The 18,921-nt window shown below is 45.1% G+C and overlaps 2 protein-coding genes across 2 annotated transcripts; one reads left to right on the forward strand and one right to left on the reverse strand.

The window, feature by feature from the left end:
• The first annotated feature begins 2,665 nt into the window (after window positions 1-2,665).
• LOC115949882 lies at window positions 2,666-3,817 on the forward strand. Its single transcript, XM_031067147.1, has one exon. The coding sequence runs from the start codon at window positions 2,666-2,668 to the stop codon at window positions 3,815-3,817; it is 1,152 nt and encodes a 383-aa protein (XP_030923007.1).
• A 13,613-nt stretch (window positions 3,818-17,430) lies between these two features.
• On the reverse strand, window positions 17,431-18,303 carry LOC115949883. Its single transcript, XM_031067149.1, has one exon. The coding sequence runs from the start codon at window positions 18,301-18,303 to the stop codon at window positions 17,431-17,433; it is 873 nt and encodes a 290-aa protein (XP_030923009.1).
• Between the last annotated feature and the right edge of the window lie 618 nt (window positions 18,304-18,921).

An 18,921-nucleotide genomic window follows, 5' to 3' on the forward strand; every position in this document is an offset into this window, starting at 1 on the left:
AGTATTTTTGAGTTAATTCATTTTGATGTTTGGGGACCTTCTCCTGTTGCTAGTATTGGTGGATCTCGATATTTTGTTATTTTTATTGATGATTATTCTTGTTATAGTTGGATCTTTCCTATGAAATCGCATTCTGAAATTTTACCAATATACAGTAACTTTGCAAAAATGGTTGAAACACAATTCTCCAAACGTATCAAAACTTTTCGATCTGATAATGCTCTTGAATATACTCAATATGCGTTTCAAGCTCTGTTACATTCCTATGGCACTGTACATAATCTAACTTGTCCAGGTACCTCTCAGCAAAATGATCAAGTTGAAAGAAAATTTCGTCATATTCTTGACACTGTTCGTGCTCTTCTTCTTTCTGCCAAAGTTCCTGCCCCATTTTGGGGTGAAGCTGCTCTTCATGCTGTTCATGCGATTAATCACATTCCAAGCACTGTCACCCATAATCAGACTTCGTATGAGCATCTGTTTGGGTTACCCCCTGACTATCATCATCTTCGCTCCTTTGGATCTGCCTGTTTCATTCTCCTTTAACCTCATGAGCACAACAAACTTGAGCCTCGATCTAGACTTTGTTGTTTCCTTGGTTATGGTGAAACTCAAAAAGGGTATAGGTGTTTTGATCCTGTCTCTCATCGTCTTCGTGTTTCTCGTAATGTTGTCTTTTGGGAACACCAATTGTTTATTGAACTTTCTCACTTTCGTTCTTCCCTAACTACCTCCTCTGTTTTAGAAATCTTTCCAGATGAGTCTCTTGTTCCTTCTACAAAAACTTTTGATCCTCCTTTGAACTTCTCTCCAAATATTTTTTATGCTTCTCCTAGATAGGTCAAAGATGAACAGGTTGATGACGAGCTACCTCACCTTGAGCCTGGGTCCCCTGCTCCTACTCCACTTGAAGATCCTCTACAAGACATTCCACTTCGCCACTCAACCTAGGTAAGATCCATTCCTCTACATTTACTTGATTATCATTGTTACACTGCCCTTACTACTCTTCACGAGCCTCAGACCTATCATGAGGCCTCCACTGACCCTTTATGGCAGATTGCAATTGTACAGCACCGAGGTCCCAAGACCCAGATGGGCCCTGGGCTCAGGCCCAATGGCATGGCCCCATCACTTTAAGTTCTGCTTGAAACTACCTTCACAAAATACGAGTTTTGAGCCTCGGCCCTAACCTATGCTCGGCATAAATTTCCCGAACAATCAATGAAATCTTGTCCGGACGTACCATAGGATGCTCAGCAATTCAGGGAACATCACTACTAAGCATATTCACCTGATTTGGAACCAAGTTCCAAACCCATAATCGCTGCATTCCACTCTCACCTAAACATCCACTTTCAACAGATAATATTGGACTTTCAATTGCACTAACAATGGCAGTAATCATGATCTCCCCACTAACTTAGAACTATAAATAGGAGAAGTTGGGGAAGAAAAAGGGGTTCAGAAAAAAGGAAGCAAAAACAGTATTTGAGGAAGGAAGGAGGGATATTACTTTAAGTTTCTATGCTGAGAACGACCCAAAATAGGAAATCCTAAAGCCCACCCTATAAATAAGTTGTGAGTCCAAGTGAGGTTAAGCCCAACAGTCTCATTTTCGGCCTGCACAATTGGTGCCCACCGTGGGGCTCTCCTACGAAGCTGTGGTTCGACTGAGACTCAAACAAGGGAAATGTCCGAGGGGCATTCGGGAGGGCGCGCCCACAGCGGTTTGGTAGGATCTTCTCGGGGATCCACGTGGCGGGAAAGAAGACAGAAAGGACGCGAAGATATGGAGCGTCTGTAAGGAGAGGAAGAGTCTGGCCTGGGAGAAGGATCGGACCAGACCCACCGAACAATGTCGGGTGTCTCAGGACACGGGCAGTATGATGATAGGGACCGAGAGCTGGAGCGGTTGCATAGACTGGTAATGGATCTAGAGCTGGAAGCAAGGGGTCGACGCCAAGAAAGGGACCGAAACCACCGGCAAAGGAGAGATGATAGCACGGGAAATCGAGGCGAAGAGGACTCTAGACAATCCGGTACCCAACAATTCCAAAATCGATCACCCTCTCGAGAATCACGCCGGCGCAGGAATCACTCACACTCCCGAGAGACACATCGTCGCCGGAACCGTTCACGTTCGCATGGATATGACGACCGAGGATTGGATTCGCCAGAGGAATGGCGAACCCACAATACTGCCATGGACGCCATGAGCCGAGCCTTACGAAGGGCTACTCGGTCACCATTCTCCGATGAAATTGAATGGGCCCCTATGCCGAGTCGATTTACACAACCACCATTCAATTCCTACGATGGGAAGACAGACCCTGTGGAGCATGTCAGTCATTATATCCACATGATGTCCTTGCATGCACACAATGATGTGTTGATATGTAAGGTATTCCCCTCTAGTCTCAGCTCCATGGCCCTGAGATGGTTTAATGGGTTATGAAAAGGTTCCATTTGCAGCTTTGCCGAGCTAATCCAAGAGTTCGGCAGTAGATTTGTGACATGCAGCCGAGTACCGCAGCCGGTGGATGCGCTACTTTCCATAAAGATGAGGGTCGGTGAAACCCTTCGGAGTTACGCCAACCGGTACTGGGAACTCTACAACGAGATCAGTGGAGAAAATGAAAAGATAGCAACAAGCACCTTCAGGATGGGGCTCCCCGAGGATTCTGAACTATGGGAGTCGTTGACGAAAAGACCTCCCGAGGATATGAGGCAACTTATGAGACGCATTGAGGAGTATAAGCGCCTGGAAGATGATCGACTGCTAAATAAGGGGAAAGCCCCATTACTCGGAAGATCTCGGCAGGGCATTATTCCGACAAGACCGAAAAAAGATTTCAGGATGCAGGAACCAGAGGCGCAAATTGAAAGAGTTAATGTGGCGTTCAAGGAGCCTGTGCACAAAATTCTAAATCGGATTAAGAATGAATCGTTCTTCAGGTGGCCGAACAAGATGGAGGGTGACCCCTCTCGGAGGAATCAAAACTTGTACTGCACATACCATAGGGATAAAGGGCACACCACCGAGCAGTGTCGGGTGCTAAAAGATCATCTCGAGCAGCTAGTAAAAGCAGGGTATCTGAAAGAGTTCGTAGTGGACTCCGTAGACCGGGAGGCCGGCCAGGGTGTTCAGCAAAAAATGAATCCCCTCCCACCACCGCTGGGAGTGATCGAAGTCATCCACGCTGCCCCGAAAGGTACGGCAGCAGCTAAGGGAGTACTGACAGTGGCCTACGCGGAGGGAGAATCAGCCGAGAAAGGGATGAAAGTTGGTCGGCTGACCATCTCTTTCAGTGAGGAAGACTTGGAGGGGACGATCCAACCTCATGATGATGCGTTGGTAGTAACAGCTTGGATAAGCGGGTTCTTGGTGAAAAGAGTGATGATAGACCAAGGAAGTGGAGCTGACGTAATGTACCTGGATCTGTTCGAAGGGCTCGGATTGAAGAGTCAGGATTTAGTGAAGTATGATACGCCGCTGGTCTTGTTTGATGGAAGAGTCGTGATTCCCGAAGGACATATTTCTCTCTCGGTGGACATGGAAGGCAAGGAAGTAATAGTGACCTTTATAGTAGTCCGATTATTCTCACCGTACACTGCAATCCTGGGAAGGCCGTGGATTCACGCAATGAAGGCCGTTCCGTCCACCCTACACGTGAAAGTCAAATTTCCCATCGAGTATGAAGTCGTCGTGGTACGAGGGAACCAACGAGTGGCTAGGCAGTGTCTTGTCGCCGCGGTCAGATGGAAGAGCGAACAGATTGGACAAGCGGAGGTCACCGAAAAAGAAACTTTATAGCAATTACAGAAGCCCCGAGGGGAAACGGGGGCGGACGTTGCCAAGGAGGTTTTGAAGGTTAGAATTTTTCCAGACACTGACAGGTATTTCCAGATAGGCACAAACATGAATGACCGAGAAAAGGTAGAGATGTTGTTGTTCCTTTTGCAAAATGTGGATGTTTTTGCCTGGAATCCGTGTAAAGTGCCCGGCGTAGATCCCGAGTTCATTGTCCACAAGCTTAACGTAGACCCATCATTCCCCCCGAAAAAGCAAAAACGGAGAAGAGCATCAAAGAAGCATGTTGACGCGGTAAACTTGGAAGTCTAGAGGCTGAAGGAGGCAAGAGTGATAAGAGAAATATTCTTCCCGAAATGGTTAGCAAATACGGTGGTAGTAAAGAAAAAGAACGGTAAATAGAGAGTTTGTGTGGATTTCACAGACTTAAATTGGGCATGTCCCAAGGATCCATTCCCAATGCCCAAGATTGATCAATTAGTAGACGCCACTTATGGGCACCCGAGGATGAGCTTCTTGGATGTTTTCCAGGGGTATCACCAGATTGCCTTGGTGCCGGAGGATCGAGAAAAGACAGCATTTATCTCCCCGAGTGCAAACTATCACTACGAAGTCATGCCGTTTGGATTGAAGAACGCCGGAGCCACGTACCAGCAAATGATGATGAGGATGTTTCGAGAGAAAATTGGGTGCACAGTGGAAGTATACATTGACGACATGGTGGTAAAGAGCAGAAAGGAGTCGCAACATACGGAAGACCTCTGGGGAGTGTTTGAGATACTTCGGCAGCATAAGTTGCGCCTGAACGCTGAGAAGTGTACTTTCGGTGTGGGGGCTGGCAAGTTCTTGAGTTATCTGATTTCTACTCGGGGGATAAAGGCCAACCCCGACCAAATAGAGGCCGTGAATCGCCTCAGACCACCGAGCAATCCCAAGGAAGTACAAGTGCTAACCGGGATGTTAGCCGCCCTAAACCGATTCATCTCCAAATTTGCCGATCGCTGCAGACCGTTTTATCAACTTCTGAAGAAGTGGAAGGGGTTTCAGTGGGACGAGGAATGTGACAAGGCTTTTCGAGATCTGAAGGAATATTTGGCAAAAGCGCCCATGTTAATGGCCCTGGAGTCCAGGGAGGATTTGTTTATGTACCTCTCGGTGTCCAACCACGCCGTGAGTGCTGTGTTACTAAGAGACCAAGGAGTACAGCAGTCAGTGTATTACATTAACAAAACCTTAGTAGATGCCGAGACGAGATACCTGCCCCTAGAGAAGTTAGTATTGGCACTGGTGCACGCCATGAGGAAGTTGTCGCATTACTTTCAGGCTCATACGGTATTCGTCCTCACCGAGTATCCCCTGCAGTCATTGTTAAAAAAATCGGACTTCACGAGCCGAATAGCCAAGTGGGGGAACCTGGTTGGGTTTGTTCGACATAAGGTACCGGCCACGAAGCTTGATGAAGGGACAGGTTCTTGTTGATTTCATTGCAGAATTCACCCCTAAGAACGACGGGAAGATAATCTGTAATGCAGAAAGTCGTCCATGGAAGGTGTTTGTAGACGGCGCATCGAATGCTATAGGGGCCGGAGCTAATATTGTCATAATCACCCCGGAGGGCATACGACTAGAACACTCCTTCAGATTGGGATTCAAAGCCTCAAACAACGAAACCGAATACGAGGCCTTTCTAGCCGGATTGAGGGCCGTATTGCATCTGGGCGCGAATGATGTGGAGATTTATTCAGACTCTCGGCTGGTAGTTTATCAGATCATAGGAAGCTTTGAAGCTCGGGACTCTCGGATGAAAGCCTATTTGAGTACAGCTAAGCAAATCATTAGCCAATTTGGGACAGTGAAGGTGGCCCAGGTAGGTTGGGCACAAAACAGACATGCCGACTCATTGGCCACGTTGGCCTCATCCGCTACCGAGGATACTCCTCGGCTCGTCAAAATAGAGCTTATAAGGGAGCCAAGTATCGATGTGAAAAATAATTATAACCCAGCCAGGGTTGAGGTGGCTATGGTATCAGTGACCAATCCGTGCTGGATGAACCAGATCATAGATTTCTTAACCGAGGATAAAGTTCCGGACGATGAAAAGGAGGCTAAAAAGATTCGTCGGGTGGCTCCCCAGTACTGGCTGTCGGCAGATCGCAAATTGTACTGGAGGTCTTTCGCAGGCCCTTACCTTTTATGCCTTCATCCCGAGAAAGTAAACGAACTTCTGTCCGAGCTGCATGACGGAGTGTGTGGTGGCCATGTTGGGGGGCGTTCTTTAGCACACAGTGCGATGACCTAGGGGTTTTGGTGGCCACAGATGCAAAAGGATGCCTCGGAATATGTCTGGAGGTGTGAACAATGCCAAAAACACGCCCCTCTGATCCACCAGCCAGCAGGTCTTCTAAACCCCGTCAGCAGTCCATAGCCGTTTGCACAATGGGGGCTGGACATCCTCGACCCTTTTCCCCGAGCAACAGGTAACCGCCGTTTTGTATTGGTGGCAGTTGATTATTTCACGAAGTGGGCGGAAGCTGAGGCCTTGGCCAATATCAGGGATATCGACGTGAAAAAGTTTGTATGGAAAAACATAGTCACAAGGTTTGGGGTGCCGAACTCACTGGTATCAGACAATGGGCTACAGTTCGATAGTAAAGTTTTCCAGGCCTTCTGCGGCGATCTCAGCGTTAAGAACAAGTATTCAACTCCGGCATACCCTCAAAGCAACGGCCAAGCTGAGGCAGTGAACAAGATGATTTTGAACAGGTTAAAGAGGAGGCTGGACGAGGTAAAGGGGAGGTGGGTTGAAGAGCTACCTAACATTTTATGGGCTTACAGTACGATTCCCAGAAGATCCACAAGTGAGACCCTTTTCTCTTTGACATATGGGGCGGAGGCTGTGGTACCAACCAAAGTGAGTTTGTGCAGTGCACGGGTCGCAGGATTTGACCCCGTCCAGAACGCCGACCTGATGATGGAGCGCTTAGACTGGTTAGAAGAATGCCGAGAGGCAGCAACCATACGGCTCGCGGAGTATCAGCAGAAACTTGCCCAGAGATACAACCAAGATATAAAGGGTAGGGAATTCAGCGCTAGAGAATTAGTGCTAAGGAAGGTCGTGGGAAACATGTGAGACGTGGCTGCAGGCAAGTTTGCTTAAACATGGGAAGGACTGTACAGAATCACCGCCATTGCCGGTGCAGGGGCTTACTACCTGGAAGACCTTGACGAGAGGCCACTCCCCCGGCCATGGAATGTCCACAACCTAAAGAAGTTTTATCCGTGATCATCCATACACTGAAATGTAAGTCAAAACTTTGTACTTTGCTAAAATCAAGTTAATGATGAAGTTACTTGTCTACGCTGTTTTTGATTCCGTCATTGCACTTTAAGAAAATTGCATGTTTTGTACAAATAAAATAAAAAATGTTGTAAGAAGAAAAAAAAAAAAAAAAAAAAAAAAAAAAAAAAAAAAAAAACTCTAAGGACAGAAGCCTCATCCTCGGTTCGATCAAAATCGCCGAGCAGGTGGAAACCTTATCGTTACAAAAAGAAAAAAACTCTAAGGACAGAAACCTCATCCTCGGTTCGATCAAAATCGCTGAGCAGGTGGAAACCTTAACACCCTTACAAACATTAAGGACTGCAATTTCATTCTCCGATCATCCAAAATCGCCGAGCAAGAGAGAACCCTGCACTAGGTTTCGAGGCATCATGCCATTTACAATCAGGGAAACTAACCCACCATGCAGGCAGCTCCCAGCCCAACTTACTAAAGAAGAAGTAACCACAAAAATAGATAAAGAAAGGTGGCACAGAAGGTCAAAATGAAACGCTTGCAGACATAATCCAAGAAAACACGCAACGAACAGAAAATCATTTAAAAAGTTAAAAGCAGGATTAATATCTCATCGCCAAAACTCGGCAACCGTTTACGGGTCATCCCCGTGAAATAAGGAAATTTTTTAGCCACCACAACCCGGTGACATAGGTAAATAAACCAATAACAAAATAAAATAAAAAATGCTGTAAAAAGAAGAAAAAACATGAAATGAGCTGGACGGCAAGTAACTTAATCAGGAGGAAGGCCTATCTGGATCTGTCACTTCGTGCTGCCGCTGGTCGGTCACGGGAAAATGTAGGTCCTCACCGAGTAAGTCTTGTACAGTCAGGATGCTGGTGGCTTCCATCTTATCCGGCTTTGCATGAGCATCAATCTGTTCCACTAGCTCCCTCATGCTTGCTGTTTCTTCCTCCTCGGCGGGCACAGTTGGCTCCTGCACAGCAGAAACGGGGCTCGGAAAGGGAATCTGGCCGGGGTCTCTCAAGGGGGAATCCTCAGGAACGCCTAGAGCTTGTAGGGTGGTAAACCACCCAGCCTCAAAACCCAGCCTTCGAGCTTGGGCCACCACCGGTTCCGCAGATCTCTCGGCATCGACAAACCCTTCGTTATACCATTTCTGCTCACAGGCCTCCAAAGTTGCCCTTAGGTCGGTAAGTTCCTCGGCTTGGGAGGTGTTTAGGCTAATCGCTTCAGCCAGCTTCACGTCTGTTTCGCTCTGCTTAGCCAAGAGCTTCGAGCACCTCTTCTCCGCCAACGCTCTATTTTTTTTCCGCGGCAACAGCCTTCTTCTCGGCAGATTCAGCTGTCTTCAGTTTTTCCTTCGCCGTTTTGGCAGCTAACTCCAACGCCCCCTTCTCACGATCGACCTCTTCGGCAAGATCCTTTGCACGGCTGGCCGGTATGTGAGCCAGTTGAGCAGCCTGACAAACACAGAAGTTAGTACTGAAATTAAAAGAAATTAATGGGAAGTAATAGACGAACAAAGAATTACCGCAATAGTATACCACTCTAACGGGTGCCCCACGGACTCCTTCAACCCGTCCTTAAAAGCATGCACGTCGTCGGGAAGAAGAAGACCCTCGGCCAGGGTCTGAGCAATGCGACCACCCTTGCCTTTCTCCCACATCCGCACACAGGCAGTCGAAGGCAGAGGCTTGTCGTCCAGCAAAAACTTAGGTTTCCACGCTGGTGCGGCTTGGGAGGAGGACGCAACGCCAGGCCCGACCTGGGTTTACGGCTCGTGAATGACGATACCTCCTGTTGGCCGGGGAGGAGTCTGGACAGCTACGTCTCTCAGACCCGTAGACAGTTGATCGGCAACCTTCTGTTTTTTCCAAGCCCGTCCAGCGTGAGAAAAGGGTGGAGGGGGAGGCACTTGGCTTCTACCCTAAGATGGTGGGGGTTGGGTGGGTTGTCATGCACCAGGCACGAAACGATCGATGGTCATGACCCTCCTAGTCACCATGTCTTCGCCGAGATGGGTATCTGCAGCCGACAAGTTGGTCGCTTCAGGCACAGGATGCTCGGCCTCCGCAATAGGGTTCTCGGGCTGAGCTTGCTCTTAAATAAAGGCCTCTTCTTGAATAGCCTCGTGAGCTAACTCTCGAAGACGCCGAGACACACACTCCGCAAACTCGTCCCGCAAAAGAGCTAGCTCGTCCGAGCAGGTGTAGCACTTTCCGAACTCCCTCGCCTCTCTAGTCGTGAGCTTCGGTGGCAGAAAATTTGCATACCGAACGTCGATGTACGACAAAAATGGACTTTCAACCAATAGCGCCTGTTTAAAGGAACTGCCAGGTGGAACAAACGGGCTCTACTTCGAGAATCAGGTGCGAGGCTCAGAGCTGTCCGTCCTAGTGCATGAATACCTCGGAACGGAGGATGAAGTTTAAGTCTTTGACGTGGATTGTTCTGATGTCCGGAATGAACACTTTGTCATCTGCAAAAGAACAAATGTTATATCAATATCCGATAACGAAAATCTACTTCAGTAAAAAGGAAATAAAAGGAAAAAAGGAGGGCGGGGGAAAACGGTTAAGTCAAGAGATTGGTACGAACCCACTTCATGCCGTGAAAGAGGGCAAGGGACCTCCCCGGCAAACCAGTTGCCACGCACCCGAACAAACTCCCCGACCGAGTTCCTATTCGAGTAAGGTAGGCATGATATCAGCCGTACCCGATTATCTCTAGTTTTTAGGTAAAAGTTGGAGGCTTTGTTCCCACAGAGACTATACATGTGGTTAACATCATGGTAATCTAACTGTAAATCAAAGGTGTGGTTCAACCTACTAACGTAGCTAACTACCCGGTAAAAGTTGTGGAGAAACTGGTCGGGACACAGCCCGTAGTACCTAAGTGTGTTTATCAAAAGGGGATCTACGGGGAACCTAACCTAGCCCTCTAGAATTTCCATTAAAGGAAAAAAGGCTGTACCATGCCTTCGATGGAGAGCGATTTCGCTCTTATGGCAGTAAGTCATTTCCACGTCATCGGGAACATTAAACTTTTGCCTAAAGGTGGCCAAGGCAGCCGGGGCCTCTAGGAGATAAGAGTAACCCATTTTTGAAACTTAATACTATGAAAGGGAACTCGAAGAAAAAAGTTGAAGGGATAGGAAATGGAAGAGAACTTACTTTGGGTTCTAAGGGAGAAAGGAACTCTGGGCTGGTGAGTAAGCGCACAAAGAAGTGATCGGCAGAAAGTATGCTCAAGAAATCAGAGGTGGAAAAAGTGAAAGAACGTTCTGAAGAGAGCTATTTATAGGAGCAGAAGAGGGCATGGGAACGTTTAATCAAGCAATAAATGGGCACGATTCATGAAAGCCCCTGCGAATGCCAAAGATAACCGACACACGCGCCGCTTCGATTCACGAACCGTCAGGCAATAATGACAGCTGCACCTAGCGCCCCAGAATAGCGCGTCTTTTGAGAAGAGCATTAATGAGAAGCCATAACTGCATGAGTCCATGGCCATAGGACTTTCGAAACCAAAAGGTCCGGTCGGCTCCTTGATTCTTCCCTGCAGCCGGGTATGAATCAAAGGGGGGCTAATGTATGGCACCGAGGTCCCAAGATCCAGATGGGCCCTGGGCTCAGGCCCAATGGCACGGCCCCATCACTTTAAGTTCTGCTTGAAACTACCTTCACGAAATACGAGTTTTGAGCCTCGGCCCTAACCTATGCTCGGCATAAATTTCCCGAACAATCAATGAAATCTTGTCCTGACGTACCATAGGATGCTTGGCAGTTCGAGGAACATCACTACCGAGCATATTCACCTAAATTGGAACCAAGTTCCAAAGCCATAATTGCTGCATTCCACTTTCACCTAAACATCCACTTACAACAGATAATATTGGACCTTCAATTGCACTAACAATGGCAGTAATCATGATCTCCCCACTAACTTAAAACTATAAATAGGAGAAGTTGGGGAAGAAAAAGGGGTTCAGAAAAAAGGAAGCAAAAACAGTATTTGAGGAAGGAATGAGGGATATTACTTTGAGTTTCTGTGCCGAGAACGACCCAAAGTAGGAAATCATAAAGCCCACCCTATAAACAAGTTGTGAGCCCAAGTGAGGTTAAACTCAACAGTCTTATTTCCGGCCTGCACAGCAATGAAAGAGGAACTTGATGCATTAACGAAAAACCATACTTGAGATCTGGTCACTCTCCCTCCTAGACAGTCTGTGGTTGGTTGTAAGTGGATCTATAAGATCAGAACTCACTCTGATAGGTCCATTGAGCGCTACAAGGCTCGTCTTGTTGCAAAAAATTTTACATAGAAGTATGGGATTGATTATGAAGAAACCTTTGCTCTAGTAGCTCGTATCTCATCTGTTCGCGCCCTCTTAGCTGTTGCTGCTGCTGCTAGTAAATGAAATTTTTTTCAGATGGATGTTAAAAATGCATTCCTTAATGGGGATCTGAGTGAAGAAGTCTATATGCAACCTCCTCTTGGTCTCTTTGTTGAATCAAACAAGGTTTGTCACCTTTGATGTGCACTTATGGCCTTAAACAAGCTCCACAAGTTTGGTTTGCTAAGTTCAGCTCCACTATTTTTCGCTTGGGTTACATTGCCAGTCCATATGATTCTGCCTTATTTCTTCGTCCCACTAATAAAGGTAATATTTTGCTTCTTCTATATGTGGATGATATGATCATAACTGGTGATGACCTCAGTGGCATTCAAGAACTCAAGGATTTTCTCAGTCAGCAGTTTAAGATGAAAGATCTTGGACATCTCAGCTATTTCTTAGGTCTTGAAATTACTCATTCCACAAATGGTCTCTATATTACTCAAGCTAAGTATGCTTCTGACCTTTTGTCTCGAGCTGGACTCACTGATAGCAAAATTGTTGACACTCCAGTTGAACTTAATGTGCATTTGACACCTTTGGGGGGGAAACCATTGTAAAATCCTTCTCTTTACAGATGATTGGTTGGCAGCCTAGTTTATCTCACAGTTACTCGTCCAGACATCTCTTATGTTGTTCATCAGGTAAGCTAGTATCTGTCTACTCCATGATCAACTCACTATGCTGCAGTTTTACGCATTCTTCGATACCTGAAGGGCACTCTCTTCCATGGCTTTTTCTACTCAGCTCAGTCTCCTCTTGTACTTCGTGCATTCTCTGATGATGATTGGGCAGGAAATCCCACTGATCACAGGTCCACTACAGGTTATTGTTTTCTCCTTGGTTCTTCCTTGATTTCTTGGTGAAGTAAGAAACAAACTTTCGTGGCCCGCTCTAGTATTGAAGTAGAATATCGTGCTCTTGCTAATACCACATCTGAGCTCCTTTGGCTACGATGGCTTCTTAAGGATTTGGGTGTGTCCAAATCCTCTGCTACTCCCCTTTATTGTGACAACTAGAGTGCCATTCATATTGCTCATAATGATATCTTCCATGAACGGACTAAACACATTGAGATTGATTGTCATTTTATCCGTTATCATCTTATCCATGGTGCTTTCAAGCTTTTCTCCATCTCCTCCAAAGATCAATTTGCAGATATCTTCACCAAATCACTTCCTAAGGAACGCACTCGTGATTTGGTTGACAACCTCAAGCTGGTCTCACATCCACCTTGAGTTTGAGGGGGGCTGTAAATGTATATTATGTTATGGGCTTTAGGCCTAGCTAGTTTACTTGTATAGCACATTTGTACTTGTACTAGTACTACACTTTACTTGTATCGCACACATGTGCTTACTTGTACTGCACACATATGCCTCCTATATATAAAGGCACTCATATATATTCTTTGATTATGAAATACAATACAATCATTCAGTATTTCTAACAAGCTACAAACTAAATATTTTTCACAACAATTAAGTTAGCAAGCCTTAACTAATTCTCATATGAACTTGTCACTGCTATAATTTTTTTTTTTTAGTCACCAATAACAACTCATTACTTTGATAATTGAGAAATTTTTGTGTTTATGTACTTCTTGTTTTCTGTATTGTGGGGTTTTAGTAGGGGGACTTGTTGCTATAGTTGTGCTGTGTGTGGGCTCGGTGGGTTGTACACGGAGGTATTGATAAATGTGTGACAGATGCAAGGTAAGTCATCATGTACTTTATTGATCAGTATAAAATACTTGAATTCAATGAAGAGTTGACGCATAACATAAATAGAGTGCGGAAATAGATCTCTCCCTGGCATTACTCCAATTGAATGGGCCAGTACCCATAATGGAGCCCAACCCAACTATCTCATAATGATTGACAGGGTGGGCCGGGCCAGTTTCGTTGGTTAACATTGAACGCCAAGGAGCAGCATACGAGTCGATGGCCAGCTTGGATAGTTGGATTGTTGCTATCCCATTCAGCTGGTCCCTTTGATACCAAAAAATGGAAATGAACATTTTTGTCTTTTCCATTTTAAGTTGAATAAAGTTTAGGGGGGTCCAACTTTTTTTCCAAAAGCTCTGCCTCTTTCGTCGATCTGCCCAAATAAATTAATGATTTGGTGCAAGAAAGAAAGAAAAAATTAATGGAGGAAAGGGGGTTGGTACTTGGTACTAGTGGCAGTGCGGCCCAGGAAAGCACATGGCCACGTGGCATACAGAAATCCACGTGATGTTAATGTAAAAACTCTTATTTTGATTAATCTAATTCGTTTCAAAACCCAAAGCTTCACGTTATGTATCACATGTGATGTAAAACTAAAAAAATATTTAAAGTTCCTTTGCTAATGATAATATGCATTAACTTAATCAAATGAGAAATCACATGATGCATGAATCACATGTAAAGTCTTTTAGAGCTTCAAATTTTCCTCTGCTAATAATGATACGCAACAAATCAATCAAAATAGAAAATAACAAAGAATAAAAATATTTGGGAGTTTTTTTTGTTAAGAGAGTTTCAATTTATCACGTCTGTTTTTGATGATAATTCTTTATCAATTTTTTATATAGACGAGAATTGAACCCAAATATCTTATTTAATCGTCAAAAACTTTATCAATTTTTTTTTTTTTTTGAGAAACCAGTTTGTGAGAAGACTAGGCTTTTATTCAGGAAAACAAACCTCAATGAATGTCAAAAGCTACAAGAGAAACAATGTCATCAGGAAGGGAAACAGTCCAAACCCGAGACTCTCTAGAGAACTTGCCTTTTTTGGCTAGAGCATCTGCTACAACGTTGCAGTGCCTAGTATTAAAATAAAAATCATGAGAAGAAATTGCAGCAACTTGGGTGCGAATGTCCTCAATAATGTGACCATAAGATAAGTAATCCAACGTTTCTTGTGAGATAGCTTGAATCACTTGGAGAGAGTCACCTTCAAACACGACATCCTGAAGTCCTAGCTCCACCGCAAATTGCACCGCTCTACGACAGACAAGGGCTTCTAACTCCACGACTGACTACGTTGCAGGAACTGACATGGATAATGCACCAACGGCCTCACCACGCCAGTCCCGAATGATCACGCCTATCCCTGCATGGTTGGAATTCTTGAAGACCGCGGCATCGAAGTTGGCTTTGAACGAGCTTTCATCTGGTGGCTGCCATTGCTGGGGCAAAGGATGGTCCGTGGCAGCTGGAGTCTGGTCCAGAGTGTCCAGGAATTCTTGAAGATAGCTTCCAGCCAGGGAACTAATATGGTTGATGGGCTGGACTGTGAGATTGAGCCTCAGTGCATTGCGACGATTCCACAACATCCAGGCAATGGTGATGAAGATTTCGGACCTGTAGTCTTCCTTAACCTGCATAAATTTATCAAGAAGACCTTGGAAGCTTGATGTATGAGTATTAGCGCAAGGCTGAGACCAGGACAGTGGACTCCAAACCGATTCAAGTGTCGAGCAAGACCAAAGAGCATGAAGAGTGTCCTCGGGCTGGGCTTGGCATGCGCTGCAGATTTCATTTGTGGCAATGTGTCTCTGAACTAGATTTGACAAAGTTGGCAAGGCATCATTACAAGCACGCCAGGCAAAGTGCTTAAGTTTATTTGGAACTCTAAGCTGCCACAACTTCCTCCAAAACTGTCTCTGGTTCACCGACGAGGATGTACCTGCATGATTAGTAGCATTGCGAGTAACAAGAAGCTTATAGGCACTCTTGGTTGTAAACATACCAGAGGGAGTAAGGCTCCATATAATGCGGTCAGGCGGAAGTCTTGTGCTTAGAGGCATGCCGCAAATGACAGAGGCTTCATGAGGGAGAAAGATCTGGTTTACCAGTGTTGAATTCCACCCTCTCAGATCTGAATCAATGAGGGAACTCACTTTGGCTCCTGGTGCAACTGTGGGCAGTGGTGATATGACCGATCTGTGGTGATTTAACCGGTAGCCACTTGTCCTCCCTTATTCTTACAGAATGCCCATTCCCAATCCTCCAAACCATCCCTTCCCGAATCACATCTCTAGCACCTATAATGCTCTTCCATGCATAGGACCCTAAGGTAGAATCCTTAGCTTCAAGTATTGAACAGTCCGGAAAGAAACGAGCTTTGAAGACTCTATGACATAGCGAGTCTAGATTATTAATCATGCGCCACACCTGCTTTGCCAACAAAGAATCATTAAATTTTTCAATGTCTTTAAATCCCATCCCTCCCTTCTCCTTATCTTTACACAGTCTCTCCCACTTAACCCAATGAACTTTTCTATTTTCCCCACTATACCCCCACCAGAATTTTCGAATGAGAGTCTCCAATTCCTTTATCAAGCCTTTGGGGAGCTTAAATCAGCTCATAGTGTAAGTGGGAATCGCCTGAATGACAGATTTGATTAACACCTCTCTACCAGCTTGTGAAAGGAGTTTCTCCTTCCAACCTTGAAGTTTCCTCCAAATCCTTTCTTTGATATAGGTAAAGCTTTGTTTTTTGGCACGCCCCACCAAAGCTGGCAACCCCAAATATTTTTCATACTGACGGATAGGTGGCACACCTAAGAGGTGTTGAATCTGATGTTGCATGTCAGGGTGGGTGTTGGTACTGAAGAAGATGTTTGTTTTTTCCCTGTTAATTTTTTGCCCGGAGCCTTTTTCATAGACTGAGAGCAAATCAAGGATCCTCTGGCATTCCTTCACTCTTGCCCGACAAAAGAGGACACTGTCATCTGCAAAAAATAGATGAGAAACTCGTGGACCATTTCTGCAAATAGATACCCTTCTGATGTCCCCATTATTTTCAGCTTTTTTTATTAGGCCCTGCAAACCCATAGCACAAAGGAGAAACAAGTAGGGTGATAGTGGGTCACCCTGTCGAAGCCCCCTGGTAGGTTTAATGTGACCCACCGGTTGGCCATTGAGAATGACAGAATAGGAGACAGTGCTCATGCAAGATGATATGAGGGAGATCAACCTACTCGGGAAGCCTAAATGTTCCATAACCTTCACCAAAAAAACCCATTCCACCCGGTCATAAGCCTTGCTCATGTCCAATTTTAGAGCCATGAATCCCAATCTACCTTGGGTTTTTCGTTTAAGGTAGTGCAAGGTTTCAAATGCCACGAGGACATTATCAGTGATAAGTCTACCCAAGAGAAAAGCACTTTGAGAATCATCAATTACATGGGTTAGAATTTTTTTCAGGCGGTTGACCACCACCTTGGCAATTAATTTGTAAACAACGTTACACAAACTAATTGGTCTAAATTCTGCTACTCTTTTCGGATTTTTAACTTTAGGGATCAATGCAATGAAGGTGGAATTAAGAGACTCATGGACCATACCCGAATTTAAAGCATGAAGAACAATAGAGATAACATCCTCACCAACAATGTGCCAATAAGTTTTGTAAAATATGGGGGACATACCGTCAGGCCCAGGAGCAGTGAGTGGGGCCATTTGTTTAAGAGCAAGGAGCACTTCTTCAGCTTGGTATTCACGGCTTAAGGAGGCACTCATTTCAGCTGTGATCACTGGTTGCAAGCCCGCAAGAATTTCCTCAAACTGACTTGGGTTGGATGAAGTAAACATATTTTGAAAATAGTCTTCCACCACTCTTCCCAAATCTTCTTCCTCATCAACCCATTGGCCGGCCTCATCTTCCAAGCCCAAAATAAGATTATGTTTATTTCTTTGGGTAGCTCTACAGTGAAAATAGCTAGTGTTTCTATCACCTTCCTTCAGCCAAGTTGTACGTGAACGCTGCTTCCACATGCATTCTTCCTTGCTTTTCAATTGCTCAATTTCAGTTCGAAGCAAATACACACGGGAGGATCTGAAACATACCCACCTGATTCCTCCACTACCTTCAGTTCCTTCAGTTTTTTGGCTAAGGAATTACGGACATGACCAAAAGATTGACGGTTCTAAGTTTGCAGACTACCTTGGACAGATTCGAGCTTATTATTAAACCCCCAAACCGAGGTTGCAAGCCTTGCCGTACCCCAAGAATCTTGGATTACCTGTTCGCATGAATCATCCTTGACCCACATGGCCTCAAATCTGAAAGGCCTGCCCCGCCTATAGAAACGTTTCAATTCTGAATCTGTGCATAGTAAAATAGGCTTGTGGTCTGAATGAAAAGCATCCAAATGATGGATTCGGGAAGTAGGGAACCTCAACATCCATTCCACTGTAGCAACACCTCTATCCAAGCGGATCCATACATTGTGCGCCCCAGGCCTCCTATTGCACCATGTAAATGGGTAGCCATTGAAACCCAAGTCCTTCAATCTACAATCATCCAAGGCATCTCTAAATAGTTGCATCTGTCTTTCAGGTCGATCAAGCCAGCCAAGTTTCTCCTCACCCAACAATATTTCATTAAAGTCGCCCATACAAAGCCAAGGAAGAGAGAAGCGACTATTTAAAGCACGAAGCAAAGACCAGGAGTTTTCCCGGCTGGCGGTGTCAGGGTCTCCATAGAAACCCGTAAACTGCCAGGCGTCATCAACTCCATGGTCCACAATAGCATCAATGTGATTCCCAGAAAAAGACTGGACATCCACAGAACAATCTGCCTTCCAAAGTAAAGCCAAACCACCACCTGTGTTAACACGAGGAACAATAAAAATGTTAGCAAACTGCAGTTTTCTACCAATTCTTTCCATAGTATTTTTTTCAACTTTGGTTTCCATCAGGAAAACCATTTTGGGATCTTTTTTGCTCACCAACGTGGCAAGCTCTTCTTCTGTCTGTGGGTTCCCAAGCCCACGACAGTTCCAGCTAAGGCAACTCATTGAGATTGGTGGGACTGGACACCAGTCTCCACCTGAAAATTTTCCTGCTCAAACCACTCACACCCTGTCCTCCGCTTCTTTTTGGACCCTTGATCATCTTCTGGTTCCAACCCCGGTCTTCTATCTGTACTACCCTCTGGTGGAATAGCTTGTTGTTTTGTGTTAACCTCACGGGCAAGCCTTTTGAAAGACTTAAGTGAGTTAGGTGTGGGCTGTGTGCCAACTACATTGGTGCACTCACGTAGGGGGGGACATGCTAGCATGGATTGTGCTAACTTTATCAATTGAGTTAACTTTATCAATTGAGTTAACTAAACTACCACCTAAAAATTAAGAGCATAAAAGAAACTCGATAATAATAAGATGGTGCTCAAATTTTTTTTTTTGTTTGGGTGCAAGTGATAATTTGACCATTAGCTCAGAAGTCAGAACCCACAAAATGATTCATAAACGTTGAAAGGTGTTTTATTTTATTTTGACATCCAAATAAATATTTAAATATTTTGGGGTCCATAAAAAAATAAAAATGTTATCAGCACTCAGCAGCACTTGTGTGTCTATGTGACCGAAAATGATATCTTGTCGGTTACTCCATAGACGAGCTCGTGACCGTGTCCG

This window comes from Quercus lobata, chromosome 6 (genome assembly GCF_001633185.2).
Source record: "Quercus lobata isolate SW786 chromosome 6, ValleyOak3.0 Primary Assembly, whole genome shotgun sequence".
Lineage (NCBI taxonomy): Eukaryota > Viridiplantae > Streptophyta > Magnoliopsida > Fagales > Fagaceae > Quercus > Quercus lobata.